Here is a 15,871-nt window from a genome sequence, read left to right as displayed (position 1 = left end):
GTACAGTCATTTATCTGTTTTGTGTGTGTGTGTGTGTGTGTGTGTGTGTGTGTGTGTGTGTGTGTGTGTGTGTGTGTGTGTGTGTGTGTGTGTGTGTTTTGCTTATCTTATAGTACAAACATAAGTGAAGATGATGGGCATCTATTTATAACAATATAAGCATTTTTCGGGGTCAAATTTGGCGGTAGAAATTTTTTTCCCCCCCCAAGTGAGTGGAGGCGGCCCAAGCAGAGTTTTGGTTTTGTGCCTAGCTCAGAAACTTATTGGAAACTTATGGTGTGAGAAAGGAGTAAAGATGTAATGCTGTACAGCAGCAAGACCTGGGCAGTAAAAGAAGAGAATATTCACAGGTTCAAGCATAGAGAAATGATAATCATTATGTGGATGTGTAGTGTGTACTTGGATGTGAGGCCGTGAGGCCTGGGGGGGTCAGAATTGCAACTGAAGAGATGAGAGGAAGGATGGGACTTGAATACGGTATTTGTGTTGTGATGAAATGGGGTACATTGAGAAGGTTCAGCCATGCTCAGAGGATGGAAGATGACAACTGTGTGCAGAAGGTGATAGGTGTGATCATTGACGGTAGTGTTGTGAGGGGGGGGGGGACCGGGATGAGGTCATAGAGTGTGACCTGAGGGATAAGGGACTGAACAAGGAGGCTGCCCAGGATCAAGCAGCATGGAGAGTTGCCAACAAGTCACCAAGGCCAATGGATGCAAGCATGCTAGAACCTTTATAAATGAAATGAAATAAAACAGAGAAAATAAATTTCTTCCCAAATGGCACCATGTGTCATGAAAATAAAACTTACTTTGCTGAATGTACTCTTGAGTCAGTACAAACTTCTTGGGTGAGGTGGCAGGTGAGGGTGTGGCCTGTTTGTCCGCATTCTCCTGGGGTGCTGCTGCTGCCACTGCTGTTGTTGCTGCTAGTTCAGGAGCACTGTTCACCCCAGCCACAGACTCAGGTGGATTCTGAATGCAAGAGAAAGTAGTACAAATGTAAAATAAGGGTTTAGTCCCATTGCAATAGGGAGTTTTTCCTAGGATGAATAAAAAATGTCTAGCAGGAACAAGAATAAATTATGCGCAACATTACTGTACTGACAGAGTCAAAGAACCACTTCAAAACCCCTTCACTTGAACTTCAGGTTTTCTTAAGCAAAATAAAAATCTATTTATCTGTTTGTCTACCTATCTATCTACCTATCTATAGCCAGGTGTTTTAATCTCAGTGGAAAAAAAAAAAAAAAAAAAAAAAAAAAAAATCATGCAATCTCTGTCTTCCACCATTAGGCTGCCCTTCCTCCAACTCACACTAAATTAGCAGCATTAATGAAATTTAAGACACTATCACACTGACAAGTAAGGACAAGGCAATGGAAGATGAGCATTTATGATAACTCTGAGAACTGGATTACCATATGGCATACATAGTATTTTGGCAGATAAGATGACACTTATGAAAAACCATACAAAACCATGGGTTGTCATACTGTATAAGCCAGATACAAAAACAATGATCTCAAAATCCCATGCCAATTACCTTGGCCTAACCCCTTCCTTTCAGTGACTTGTTTTAGTGATTGATGCTTACTATCTCCAGATGATTCTACTGTATTCAGTTTTGGGGAGATATCTTGTAGTGGGAGGGTTAACAAAGGCTATATCTAACCTCTCCAGTTCAAAGTCTCTCTACAGCTGACTAAAACTGTCTAAAGATAGCAAGTATAAAATTCAAAATATGACATCAGACTGAAGGAGTTCATAACATACAGGTGGATAATCTGACGACATTTTTTTTTATTATTATTATTCTTATGCAAAGAGGGAACCAAAGGCTAAAACTTCGCAAAGCTGTTTCCTCCAAGATCAAAACACATGGACGAGTCAAAGTCAATATCCATTCATTGTGTGATGTGCAGATACATTATGCTTAAAAGACTGGAGATCACAGGCAGAGGATATACATACTGAGAAAGACAGTTCCAAAGTTAGCCTGCTGTTGTTGTTAATGGGGGGGGGGGAGAAAAAGTAATGTGATTGTTCCATGACAAGTTCCAAGAGAATGAAACCTCATGGATCCTGAGAGAAGATGAAATATTGAACTGTATACTGCAGAGTATTAAAGGATACTCATGTGAAGGGTTAATGATTAACTGAAGGGAATGGCTATTTCACTAGGTAGTCTGTTCATAGTTCTGATTAATGCTTTTCCTCTTTCTAGATTGCACTCACCCCAATTATTATGCAGTTGTACAAGGTGGAAGAAGGGGAGAGGAAGGACTGATGATGATGACGGTAAGACAAATAAGGTCATGAACAACTGTTCCTACTACACTGAGTCTATGCAAATTCAGAGTGCTGCAAGATTAAACTCTTCAATAAGGTGATATCTTTTGTATTACAATCTTGTTATTTTAAGATGATCTGGTCATCCATGAAAGATTCTGCTAGTAAAAGGGTTAATGAAGACTGTATCACACACCCAAACTCTGAAGTCTCCCTTAACTTGAATATAACTGTCTGGAGACAGTTGGAATAAAATATATGCCATTAGACTGAAGGGGTCATACTAACAAGACTGAGTGACTGACCTTGACAGCAATGACAGCAGGAGATGACTGAGACTGTTGAGAGGACGCCAGCAGACTCCGGAATCCTACAGCATTGGCCTGTGCCAGGGTGAAGTAAACAATCTTAAACCTTTCAAGCCCACTATGGAATTTCTAGCTTATTCCTGCTACTTCAAAGCAAATTTATTCAAGCCACATTAAGTCTCTCGTACAGAAGAGGCTAATGGAGGCAATATCTAATCCCTCCACTTCAAAAATACAGTAGTCTAGGAGTTAACAAGAACACAATACAAAGTTGTCATTGGACTGAAGGGGTTAACTTCTGACCCCAAAATACCCAACATATTTCCCGCCTCATACACTCAACTCCCTGCTTTCGCGCCTAATTGGTCACAGGAAACGCGCGTGATAGCTGAATACGCAATAGCTGAACTGAACAATCAATGGGAAAATTTCTAATTGGTTTTTCGGTGGCCCATTTTTCTAACTTTTAACCACTTTATGCCTACGATTTCCTGCCAATCTCTCCTCTAACATGAAATAAAGCATTATTATATTAATAATAACAGTATAATGAATAAATAAACAACATAAAAGGCCATCAAACTTTTATAAGGGTTACGGCTTGCGTGGTTTGATGGGTTCCGAGGCTTGGGAGTGGCTTAGTTGCTGACAGAGCTCTTTGGCTGTCTCCATTTGTTTAGTGTCCACAGCTAAAGGGGGTATCACATGGTACCTTATATCAGGAATGGCTGAGGAACATTTAAGTGGAACAAAACTTGGACACTATCACACAAGTTCCTCACACTGTCATCAGAGCCCCGTCTCAGTTGTAAACATGTGATTACTTTATCGACATCAGAGTTTTTTCGGCATAAGAAATATTAATTCTTTATAAGGGTTTCAAAACGATTGATATTTATTCTAAAATACAATATTAATAAGTATTCAGTGTTAGGCTAAATTTCAATGCTGTAGTACGATATATTCTTTCGAGCCGAATGGGTTTTGGTCACTGTTTTGCCCGTCGTGTCCTCGGCAGGAATCCGTTCAGATGCATTCCAAATGCCCGTGCTATAATAGGGAATTTTACCACGTTACCATTCCGATTAACCATCATATCCTCTGCAAACCTCGTATGAAGTGCCATGTGAATAAATTTCGCTTAGCCTGTCTTCAAACTCAACGCGTGATAGCGGTCTTGGGGTGCATGATAGCATGTATGGTTGTGCATTTGATGTATGCATGATAGCAGATAAGCGTGATAGCTGAACGCGTGATAGCAGGGGGTTGAGTGTACTGTATTTTGTGGCATCTAAGATCCACTTTTATGTCTAAAAATTATCTTTAAAAGTCCCAATGCATCCTCAAAGCAAGAGGTGATCAATTAGGCAAGGATTAGCTTGGCTCAGTTTAGAAGAAACTCTCATACAAATGATCATCTCACTGCCTGGCAATCACAGATAGTTTCTAGATTACAAATACTGATGATTTAGTGTAAAAAAATAATACATTATAACTGGCCATGTGGCGGTGTTAGGTTTAGGATAGCAGTTTAGTGGTATGGTAGTTTGGCATCTAGTGTACACCCTACTCTAATGAGCTAATATGATCGCTGGTGAACTGCCAGTTAACTTTCTACATAGCAATCATGATCAATTCACTGGCTGTCCACTCACTGACCAGCAGAGCAATCATGTTGGAGAGATGCTGGCTAGTGAGACAACACTGAGTCATCTTAAACTTTTGTCACATTTGGAAATTCAGTCAATAATGCACACCACTGTATAAAATGCACCCATGACTTGGCAAGGAATATTAATGTTGAAAAATTAAAAATGTATTCATTTTACACAATCAATTTTTACTGCTCATCACAATGTGGAAAATACCATACTGCATCATGTATGATATTACTATTACTATGGGTAACTTTACACTCCCTCTTCTGCCTTTCTTTCCTTCATTCTTTCCTCTTCCTTCTGTTCTGGGTGACTCTACATTGAATGACAAGCCAAATGGTTTCCTATACAACAGGAAACCATTTACTACACTGGGTGGCAACTATATAACCAAATTATGGCACCGGGTGGTTTAGTGGGTAATTAAGGCGCTCAAATCGGACTGAGCCTCTGTAGGTTTATATCCAAGAGGGGGATGGGGTACTGTTCACATTATGCCACTCAGGGATGGGTGAGGCTGGTCACTCTCATCTTAAATGTCAGAACCAACTTGTCTAACCCCAGGCTTCAACGCTCCTCATGGGGCGACAAACTGTAGGATTGAATGGTGTGTGTGTGTGTGTGTGTGTGTGTGTGTGTGTGTGTGTGTGTGTGTGTGTGTCTGTGTGTTTCCCATGACCTCCATGGGATAATGCTCGAGGTGATTTTTTAAGCAAATTTTTTTGGGAAAAGTGTGCATTATATGGTGGGAAATACTGTACTTTGAATTTTATTTCTGCTAACCACAGACGATTTTACTATACAGTATTTGAGAAACTCAGGACATCAGAAATGTAAAAAACTGATACAATTAATATTATGGATGAGACTAAACCTGTATTTTGTTCCAGCTTATGGCAGACAATATTATTCAGTTCAATGAAACTAACACTTGCCACTGAATTAACTCTCCTCCTTGACTGAAAAAAATGATTTAATATCTCCCTAAATATACTGTAATTCCTGGATGAACCAGTAACAGGAATAAGGTTATTCAAGCTAGTTTTTAAAGATCTTTACTACAATGACCTCTCTCAACAGAACAAAATCTGGTGTTAGCTACCTATCCATCTACAGACAGACACCTGAATCCTGGGAGGAGTGGACACAAACAAATTGCCTCCATGTCACACTGTCCTCTACCATCTTGCTGCTCTCTCTTCAACTCCACTCCCCCTCACCTATATACCCCTCTACCCCATCCCTCTATCTCATTCTTGGTCTCCCCCTCCTCCTCTCCCCATCCACATCACTCATATACACTCTTCCAGTCACTCTCTTAGTTTCCAACTGCTCCACATGGCCAAACCATCCCTGAGTTTTTGTCTTAATGCTTTCAACACAGCCACAGCAACACCACAACCCTCCTTCACTTCCTCATTTACCTGTCTGTCTCTCAGTGTAACTCCACATGCTCCTCTAAAATAACTACCATAATTTCCGCTCCTCTTACTCGTGATATGTACTTCCAACAGTCTGAACAAAAAATCCAAGTGCAACAATGGGAGTAAAGGGTTTAACCTGTGTGCAATGATGCATTTTTTAGTTATTTTTGTTTTGTCCAAATTATTTCTTTCAGCTTAGGAAAGATTTTTTAAATTGCAGGGGTGAGATACAGCCTTCATTAACCCCTTCGTAACTAGAGGTTCTTTCTACGTTTAATAAAATTATATGGTGGCAACCTGATCAAAACAAAATATATGTTATCAGACTGAAGGAGTAAGTCAGGTGTAAAGCTTAGCAGTTCCAGTGCTGGGATATTCCATATGTTAACTTTCAATCTATCATCAGCAGCATCACCATCAAGACCTCTTTTCACAAAGGTGAGGTAGACATGGAATATGACTGTGTAAAGGCAAGGTATGGGGAGTGATGAGACTAGACAGCTGACAGAAAATCAAGCTGGCTGGAAGAATTTTGTATGAAGGAGTGTGTGACAAGAGACTGGCACACTGTACTACCCCAGTGAAGTGATAGTTGTCAGACGGACTCTGATAGGTGGTATGAAATGTGCAAGTGTGAATGTTTATGCCTGTGATGCAGGGTCATGATTCTCGGGGGCCCGAACGATGAGTACATGAGTGTGGCCCAGTCAACTGGATAAATTGTGGTCAGTGTCTCATTCCATCCTCTTTTCCCCTCCTGGCTCTCTCAACCTATCAGTACATTTTTATACACTCTATCTGTCAATTCCAGTGTTTGAAATTTTCCCTTGTCTTTACATGCAACTTATCAATCCCCATTTTCTGTCTGTTAATTTCAGTGTTTGAAATTTTCCCTTCTCTTTACAGTCAACTTATCAAGTCCAGTTTTTATACTTTCTACCTGTTGATTCCAATGTGTGTAAATTTCCTCTGTTTTTACTTTCTACCTATCCATCTATATTGCTGATGCTTTGCTTCCCCTCATGACTTCCCATGACCTGACCATATTTCTCAATGAATCCCTTCTGTTCGATGATACATATATTTCATTTCGTACTTGCAGACTTCAGACAATTAAATTTAGGGAAAACAAGAGCGTGTGATGAGGTTACTGAAGATTGTAATCACTACAAATGGTCTTTCTAAAGCTCACCAAAATTCTCCGTAGATAGCAAGGATAAGTTAAATAGTATAGTACATCATCAGGTGGAAAGATATGAATTTAAAGGAGTTTATTCATCAGCATTTATGGTAGGTGGCGACAACCATCATCCACTCACTTGATGTAGGGCTGCCTACCTCTTCCTTCACCTTTATCATTCTTTTTCTGTGTCTCCCCTCCTCTCTTCCTGTTTCTTGCATCTTTCCTATCACTTTTTACTTCCCCCCCCCCAGGTGGCTTTAAAGTAAGTGACAAGCCTAGTGTTTTCCTGTGGGCCAGGAAACCATTTACAACACTGGGTGGTAACCATATAACCATCCCACATGTGTTCCCTACGGGTCAACAAGTGGGTTGGCAGAGGGTTAGTGCCCCTCCCTGTACAACACCTAACTCAAATACAAACGACCACCCCTTTTCGGGATTATGGTGCCTAGCTACAGACAGATAAATTTTAAAAAACAACAATAAATACAACCTCCTAACCAAATACTTCTTAAGCACTGGAAGTGAGACAATTTTAAATAAGGAATACCATCTCCCCTACCTGCTGTGACTGTGTGGATGCAGGCTGTGTTTGCTGAGTGGAGTCATCCTGCTGTGCTTGAGTCTGCTGCTGTGGCTGTTGTTGTTGTTGCTGCTGTTGCTGTTGTTGCTGAGATAGTTGTTGTTGCTGCTGGTGCTTGTTAGGTACTTGTAGGGTCAGTGCCAAAACAGGAGACAGCTGGTGGACTTGTAGCTTGTCTATAATAATTACATATTGAAATAAGAAACACAATTATTACACTCAGTTGTTTATAATTAAATAATACCCAGTTCTTAAAATGTCAAACATAAATAAAACTCATTTGATAAATCTATAGATCAGTGTTCAAGAATTTTACTGGTAAACAAATGACTGATAAAAAGTAATGGATACACAGGTCAAGATTTATGTTCCTTTCATCAAAGGCACAATTCCATTGTGGTGATCAGAGATGAGGCCAATAAAATGTTTACAAGAGAATGTGAAACATACAGAGCTGAATGTGGCAACAGGAATGCCACATAAACATCAGTATGGAAAGTATTCAGGATGAGGTCTGTGAAGTAGTACTAAAGTTGTGTAATGTACACAAGACAACTGCAGCAAGATGTAAACATGAACCCTGCTGTTGTGACAAGTTTTCGTACAGATGTACTAAACCATACATAAGTAAAGGAACTAGGAGGTGGAACCCAGGGAAGTAGTGACCAGTACCAGCAGTGTGGTACAAGTGGTCTCATATGGAAGTGTGAAATATCACCAGTGTGGGATGGCTTGCAATGCATCAGTAGGCCAGCCATGAAGGTGAGAAATATCAGTGGTGTGGAAGTGTGAGTTGTGAGGCAGAAGTATCAAAATTATAATTATCCTTTACATAAAAACAGCACAAAACTGCAATATGAACAATGAGACACTCACATTGAGCAAGCATGTTGCGAACTTGCTGCTGAATGGCCATGATATGATCTTTGGTGAGACCCACACCTGGCTGCAGCCCTTGGATGATGGTCTTGGGGCCCTGCTCTGTCATGCGTACCTGCACCTTCAGGGTAAGACTGCCCCCACCACCACCACCCCCTCCACTGCCCTGACTTGAGGTGGCTGAGGGAGGCTCTGTGGCAGGGGTTGTGGTGGCTAGGACTGGGGCTGCAGATTGTGTTGGGGCAGTGCTAGCAAGGACAGTTTTGACAGTTGTTCCATCCGGGGCAAGCATGGTCTTAATGCGGGGTGAAGTCTGGCTGGGCTGACGGGTGGCTCCAAGCGTTGGTACTCCTGCTGTTGCTGCTGCCTCCCCTGCCCCAACTGTCACTACCTGTTTGTTGTCATTGTTGTGCTTCAGCAACACCTGCTGGCCATTGACCTTCTGCATGTGTCCACCAGTAACTGCCCCACTTGTCTTCTCCACCCCACCTCCCACCACTGGTTTGGTCTGCTGGGTAACCTGTATGGCAGGGGCTGATGTGGGTGTGCTAGAGGCTGGTGTGGCTGGAGTGGCTGTGGGAGTAGCAGGACTCTTAGTATTAATGAGCTGAAACTTCCCATCTGCTCGTTGTAGTAACTGTTGTCCCTCCATCAGTCCCCGTACCTGAAGCTGGCCATCTGGGAGCCGGATAATGTGAATCTGCTGGCCCTGTGTGCGTGCAGGTGTAGGAGTGGTTGTGGCTTGGCCAGCGGTAGTGGCAGGTGTGGTGTTAGTGGTGGAAGGGGTGGTGATGGTGGTGGGAGTGGTGGTTGTGGCTGTGGTGGTAGCTGTGGTGGTGGCGGCAGCAGGGGCAACAGGGCGAGGTGGTCGAGGCTGCAGGGACGAATTAGTTGTGGCACGAGGCAGAATCATCCGCTGGCCAGCCCCACCAACTGCCTGTAATCTTATGACTTTATTACCCTGAGCAGTGACCTGTACTTTTGAGGCTCCAACAGGGAAGATGGTACTACTTCCCACACTCACACCACCACTCTCCCCACCCTGCCCTGTCCCACCCTGTCCCTGCCCTGGTGTGGTGGCTGAACTATTGGCCAGGGAGGCAGGTGCTGTGGTCTGGACGGTAATAATCCGACCATCTCTAGTGGCGACGATTTTTTTCCCGGCGACAAGGGGGATCTGACCACTAACAGCCATGATCGTTGAGGAGCCAGCCTGGACTACTTTGGTAGCAGGGGAGGCTGGGAGAGCCAGCTTGGTCCCAGTAGCTGTTGTCAGAGTGGCAGCAGAACATAATGACAGCTTCACCACTCCACCTTTGGCTAATGGGGTTGCTTCAAGAGCCTTCTTCTGGTTGAAGTTGGCCCGCTGGATTTTAAGCTGCTCCTCCATGCGAGCTCGAATTTCTGCCGGCGAGGCTCCCTGGCTGCCCACACCCTGTACAGTTTCCCCTCGCTCCCCTACTGTTCGCTTAGTAACTACTGCCGCCCGTTCTAGCCGCTCTCCAAAGAAGCGTATTTCCCAAAGGTCGAGCTTCTCCTCATCCACCCACTCCTCTACACTCTGGGGTTGTGTGTTGACAGGGGACTGTGCTCGTCGTCGTTTTCGCAGACCACTCCGCTGTGATGGCGTGAACTCTGTAGTGAAACAAAAACATTATACAGTACCTTTTAGCAACACATACAAGTAAAGCCTAGCATTTGCATTCCAAGATTCTAAATCAATATCCATGAACTTTTACCCCTAAAAAAATATTTACACAAACACACACACACACACACTCATTACCCAAAGTTTGTAAGGTAATTACTGTATCTTAAACCTCGATGATAAAAAGTTAACACTGGACAATCATATATATATATAAACAATAATCTCTCAACTAACGCGAGTTTAAAAAAACGTGTTTTCGTTTTAACACGAGCAAATATTTAAGGAGATATGTTTAACTAACAATGGTTTCTCGATTTTACGCGACTTTACACATATGTGACGGTTTCAAATTAGCTGCGCGCCCCTTGGACAGACCCAAGCTGATAGACTGTGTGTGGCAGTTTATGTATAAATACAATTTTTTATTTGCCTGTTGCTTAAACTGGTTTTATTCGAACTATAATATTCAAAAATGAAGTTTGGCCCCATATGAGCAATTTGGCTCATTTTCGGACAAAATTGGAACAGGAAAATGATGGCAGATCCAAATTGTTACAACTTGATGTTGCAGAACAGAAAAAAGAAAACCACTCAGACCAAGATAGAACACTTTCCTATGAAGAAGACAGAAAACTTAAGGGAGTTATCTTCATCACCAGTAGCACGGGAGTCAGAGGAAGAGGAAGGACAGCAGAGCAAGGAGGGACAGCAGAGCAAGGAAGGACAACAAATTTAGGGTGGGGAGCAGCAGGAGGTGGGGGAGCAGAGTGAGGAGGGACAGCAGCAGACAACGAGTGATCCATAGATGAAGTGAGGCTGTGTTGTTATTGTTTGTGACCTACTTACTGTAATGAAAATGTTGCTTTTACTGTAGTGTTTTTATGACCTACTAATGCATCAATAATGTTGAGGAACTTTCACAATGCCGTGAATGAAGTAGAATTGAAAGAAAATCCACGTAAAAAATGAAAACAGTATGTACAGGTATTTGGGGAGAAGTAAACAACACTTCGGCCCAACTAGGGCTCAAACACTGTTGATTTCTCCCCAAATATACTATTTTTGTTATTTATGTGGATTTTCTTTCAAATCAATATTGTTGCTTTTAAGTTTAGAGTATCATAACTCCCCAAATGGGTAGACTTTCCCAGAGTCCAGGAACATAACCCCCAATACAGTATTACCAATTTTTCTTATGGGAAAATTATGTTTAAATAACGCGTGTTTAACTAACACGACCTCTCCAGGAACCTAACCCTCGCGTTATTTGAGAGGTTACTGTATATATATATATATATACAGTACCCTTGCATCCAAGACGGGTTTGTCCAAGACGTTTCACGTCCAAGACGGAAACCATAAATAATAATCCAATTTTTTTTTTTTTTTTTTTTTATGTGTCCGACTCTGGGCATAGGCTTCACAGCCTGCTATCAAGGCCCAGCAGTCCTCCTACATACCATACACCTCCACATGTCACCACTTCGGCGCTAACACCCACCGTCCATACTGAATACATGCTAGGGCTGTCTCATACAGGACTGGTGTATTGGTATTAGCGGGGGTATTTTTACGACATGTCGGCGGATTTTCTGGTAGATCGGTAAAGCCTGATTTTAGTGAAATTCAAATCCTCAAACTGTTCCCTGCCCCAGCCGGGATTCGAACCTGGGTCTGTAAGGACTGCAGGCCACCTCTCTACCGATTGAGCCACCGCCTCCCCCAAATATTGCTGTAATACGGTTGCATACGTCCAATACGGAACCAACAGTTCATAACGGCCCAAATCAGAGGAGAAAACAGATATGATGGTCTTACCCATCCAACATGGTTCCCACGCCCCGGACAGTGACGTGGTTGAGATGTTGCCCAATAAAATATTGGCAGCTGGTTATGTGATGTGCAAGCGAGGCCTGCTTTTGTCCCTCTCACCAGTGATGGATCGAGGACACACTTACAGTTTGTTGCACTCAGCGTTTGCTCCTAGGATATTGCCTCTCCTTACATAACCATGTCTAGGAAACCATCTGCTAACCTCTTGAAGCACCACCATCTACCTCAGGATACTAAGCTGAAGATAATTCAGCTAGGTTACTAAGCTGGAGATAACAAGCTCAGAAACACACTTTCAAGGTGAGGAAATTTGTTTTGGTGCCAAAATAAGTCTAGGTTGATGAGTTTAGGGGCACTTTTTGAAGATTTGGTGACAATAATAATTTTTTCCATAAGGTCTTGTGTTGGTCCAAGACATTTTTCGTCCTAGATGGGACCCTCAGGCGACAATAATACCATCTTGGACGTGAGGGTACTGTGTCTGTGTGTGTATATATATATATATATATATATATATATATAGTATAATATATATATATATATATATATATATATATATATCTATCTATCTATCTATATATATATATATATATATATATATATATAGTATAATATATATATATATATATATATATATATATATATCTATCTATCTATCTATTGCCAAACGCCTCAATCCCGTTTGGGGTGGCCACAAACAAATCGCCTCCAAGTCGCCCTGTCCCCTGCCATTTCACTCCCCTGCTCCCAGCTCACACCCCCCTCTCTCATATACCTCTCCACCCCATCCCTCCATCTCATCCTCGGCCTCCCCCTCCCTCTTTCCCCGTCCACCTCACTCACATACACTCTCTTCGTCAGTCTTTCACCCTCCATCCTCTCCACATGGCCAAACCACCTCAGTGTGTTCCTCACAACGCTTCCTATCACATCCACATCAACACCACAACGCTCCTTTATATCCTCATTCGTCAGCCTGTCTCTCCATGTGACTCCACAGGCTCCTCTTAAATAACTCATTTCCACTGCTCTCACTCTTGACTTGTGTCCTTCCAACAACGTCCAAGCTTCACTTCCGTACGTTAGAGTTGGTATCACAATACTGTCATGTAGTAACTTTTTCACTTCCATGCTCACTTCCCTGTTTCTTATCACTGCTTTCAAGGAACCAGCAACCTTTCTTCCCTGCTGTACCCTTTCAAGCACTTCACCCTCCAAACCTCCATCCTTACTCATCACACTACCCAAGTACTTAAACGTACTCACATTTTCCAATTCCTCACCATCCAACCTCGCTGTACATTCACTGACTTCACCTCTCTCAAAGACCATCACTTTATTCTTCCCTACATTCACCTTTAGATTCCGTTTCTTACACACTCCCCCAAACTCATCCACCAAGCCTTGCAGCTCTCCTTCGTCTTCACTCAACAACACAGTATCATCTGCAAACAACAGTACAGGGAGTTTCCAAACACTATCCTCTCTCACCATGGCCACTCCAACATCCATGGTGAGAGAGGATATATATATATATATATATATATAATATATATACTGTACATATACAGTACATATATATATATATAATATATATACTGTACATATACATATATATATATATAATCGTTTTCGTTTTTAAAGGCTCCAACATGCTTGCATGTGTTGGCCTTGGTCACCTAATGGCGGCTCTCCATGCTGCACTATCCATTGCAGCCTCCCTGTTCAGTCCCTTAACCCTAAGGTCACACTTAATGACCTCGTCCCATGTCTTTCTCGGTCTACCCCTCATAATCCCACCCCCAATATTAACACTTCTCACCTTCCTCACCCAATTATCATCCCCCATCCTCTCCACATGTCCAAACCACCTCAATCTACCTCTCCTCATCACAACACCAATACACTCCAGTCCCATCCTACCTCTCAACTCATCCATTGTAAACCCAGCCCCTCCAGGCCTTGGACGCAGGGACGCACTGCACATCCACCTAATCATTGTCATTTCTGTACGTCTGAGCCGGCGAATATCTTCCTCCTTCACTGCCCAGGTCTCACTGCCATACAGCATTACACTCCTAACACATGCTGCATACAAAGACCCCTTAGCACATAGGGAGAGCCTTGGGTAAATCACATGACTTCACTTGCTCACTTATTTTATTTTATTTTTTTATGCGAGGAAGAAGGAACCATAGGTCATGAGCCCGCAAACAGTTCCTTCCAAGAGAAAAACAAAATACAATAGAGAGCCAAATTCAAGATCCGATCATTTCGAGATGCCTGGACACACTGCGTTTGAAAGACTGGAGATCATAGGCAGCAGGAAATACAGACAGAGGGAGACAGTTCCAGAGGTGACCTATTGCATAAATGAAGGAGTGGGAGTAACGGTTAACTCTTGCATTTGAGTTGGACAGAAAAGGGATGAGAGTTTGCTGCTACACGGGTGCTACGCACCCTTTGCAGAGGTGGAGGAATGCATGCAGACAGTTCAGAGGAGCAGTGACCATTGAAGTAGCGACAGAAAAGAGATAAAGATGCAACAGTGCAGCGAAGAGACAGAGGTTGAAGGGAGCCAGTAAGAGGAGGAGAGTTAATGAGATGAAAAGCCTTTGACTCCACCCCATTGAGAGGAGCTGTATGTGGGAAGCCTCCCCACACATGAAAGTTGTACTCCACACAGGGGCGGATAAAACCCCTGTACAGAGTCAACAATTGTGCAGGGGTAAAGAAAGAACGGAGTCGGCTTAGCACACCCAATCTCTTGGAAGCAGATTTTACAAGAGATGTAATATGATCTTTCCAAGATAAGTCCCTAGTAAATGAAATCCCAAGCATGTTCAAGGATGATGCAGGATTAAGCTGAATATTACTAAACATTAGTGGGTACACCTGTGGAAGATTTTGTTGGGTTGATAGGTGTAAGAACTGAGTCTTACATGCATTAAAAACAACCAGATTATTTTTACCCCAGTCAGAGATACGAGTCAAGTCAGACACTAGGTTTGCCATAGCCTCATCCCTTGTTTACTGAAGTAACTGCTGAGATGGGCGTTGTGGGAACTGAATGGAAAGGTGAAAACTGGAGTCATCAGCGTATGAGTGGATAGGGTTAGATGTACAGCTTAGAAGGTCATAGATGAATAAAAGGAAGAGAGTTGGTGATAGGACAGAGCCCTGAGGAACACCACTGTTAATAGATCTAGAAGAAGAACGATGGCCATCTACAAAAACGGCTATAGAACGACAAGAAAGGAAGCTAACGATGAAGGCACAGATAGAAGGATAGAAACCATAAGAGGGCAGTTTGGAAATTAAAGATTATGCCAGACTCGATCAAAAGCCTTTGAGATGTCCAGTGCAATGGCAAAGCTTTCGCCAAAGTCCCAAAAGGAGGATGACCAGGAGTCTGAAAGGTAGGTGAGAAGATCGCCAGTGGAGCGTCCCTGACGGAACCTATACTGACGATCAGAAAGGAGGTTGTGATAGGAAAGATGCTTTAAAATTTTTCTATTGAGAATTGACTCAAAAACTTTTGAAATACAGGACATTAAAGCAACTGGACGATAGTTGGAGGGTTGGGAGTGGTCACCCTTCTTTGGGACTGGCTGAAAGAGAGCAAACTCCCAGCAAGAAGGAAAGGTACAAGTTGACAGACAAAAGTGAGAGAGTTTGCCCAGGCAGGGTGTAAGCACAGAAGCACAGTTCTTGAGAACAACAGGAGGGACTCCATCAGGCCCATGTGCCTTGTTAGTATTGAGGCCAGTGATGGCAAAAAATACATCAGCTGAAGAAATTTTAATGTCAGCCATGAGGAAGTCAGAGGGGGGAAGTGATGAAGGAACATCACCGGAATCGTCTAAGGTGGAACTGGAGGAGAAAGTCTGTGCGAAGAGATCTGCTTTATCAGTAGAAGAAATAGCTACAGAACCATCAGAGTAGAAAAGAGGAGGGAAGGATGATGAGGTAAAGTTGTTAGAAAGGTTTTTGGCAATGTGCCAGAAGCAGCGGGAAGAATTTGAGTTGGAGAGTTAAGAGCATTTAGTAAGAATGAAATT

At 42.6% G+C, this 15,871-nt stretch overlaps 1 protein-coding gene across 1 annotated transcript in view; it reads right to left on the bottom strand.

Moving 5' to 3' along the window:
* The window catches only part of E(bx) (nucleosome-remodeling factor subunit NURF301 E(bx)), a 126,104-nt gene that overhangs the window by 54,989 nt on the left and 55,244 nt on the right, over positions 1 to 15,871 (bottom strand). The window contains exons 13-16 of the mRNA XM_080280600.1: positions 8,324 to 9,961; positions 7,427 to 7,623; positions 2,597 to 2,674; positions 812 to 974 (exon numbers count right to left, since the gene is read on the bottom strand). Coding sequence (XP_080136726.1) covers positions 812 to 974; positions 2,597 to 2,674; positions 7,427 to 7,623; positions 8,324 to 9,961 — 2,076 coding nt within the window. The remainder of the gene's footprint in view (positions 1 to 811; positions 975 to 2,596; positions 2,675 to 7,426; positions 7,624 to 8,323; positions 9,962 to 15,871) is intronic.

The sequence above is a fragment of the Coenobita brevimanus genome, chromosome 85, assembly GCF_032717465.1.
Source record: "Coenobita brevimanus isolate Jiangsu-jjx chromosome 85, ASM3271746v2, whole genome shotgun sequence".
Taxonomy (NCBI): Eukaryota; Metazoa; Arthropoda; class Malacostraca; order Decapoda; family Coenobitidae; genus Coenobita; species Coenobita brevimanus.
The sequence above is the reverse complement of the archived record's forward strand: the minus strand, read 5'-3'. Positions and strand labels throughout refer to the sequence as shown.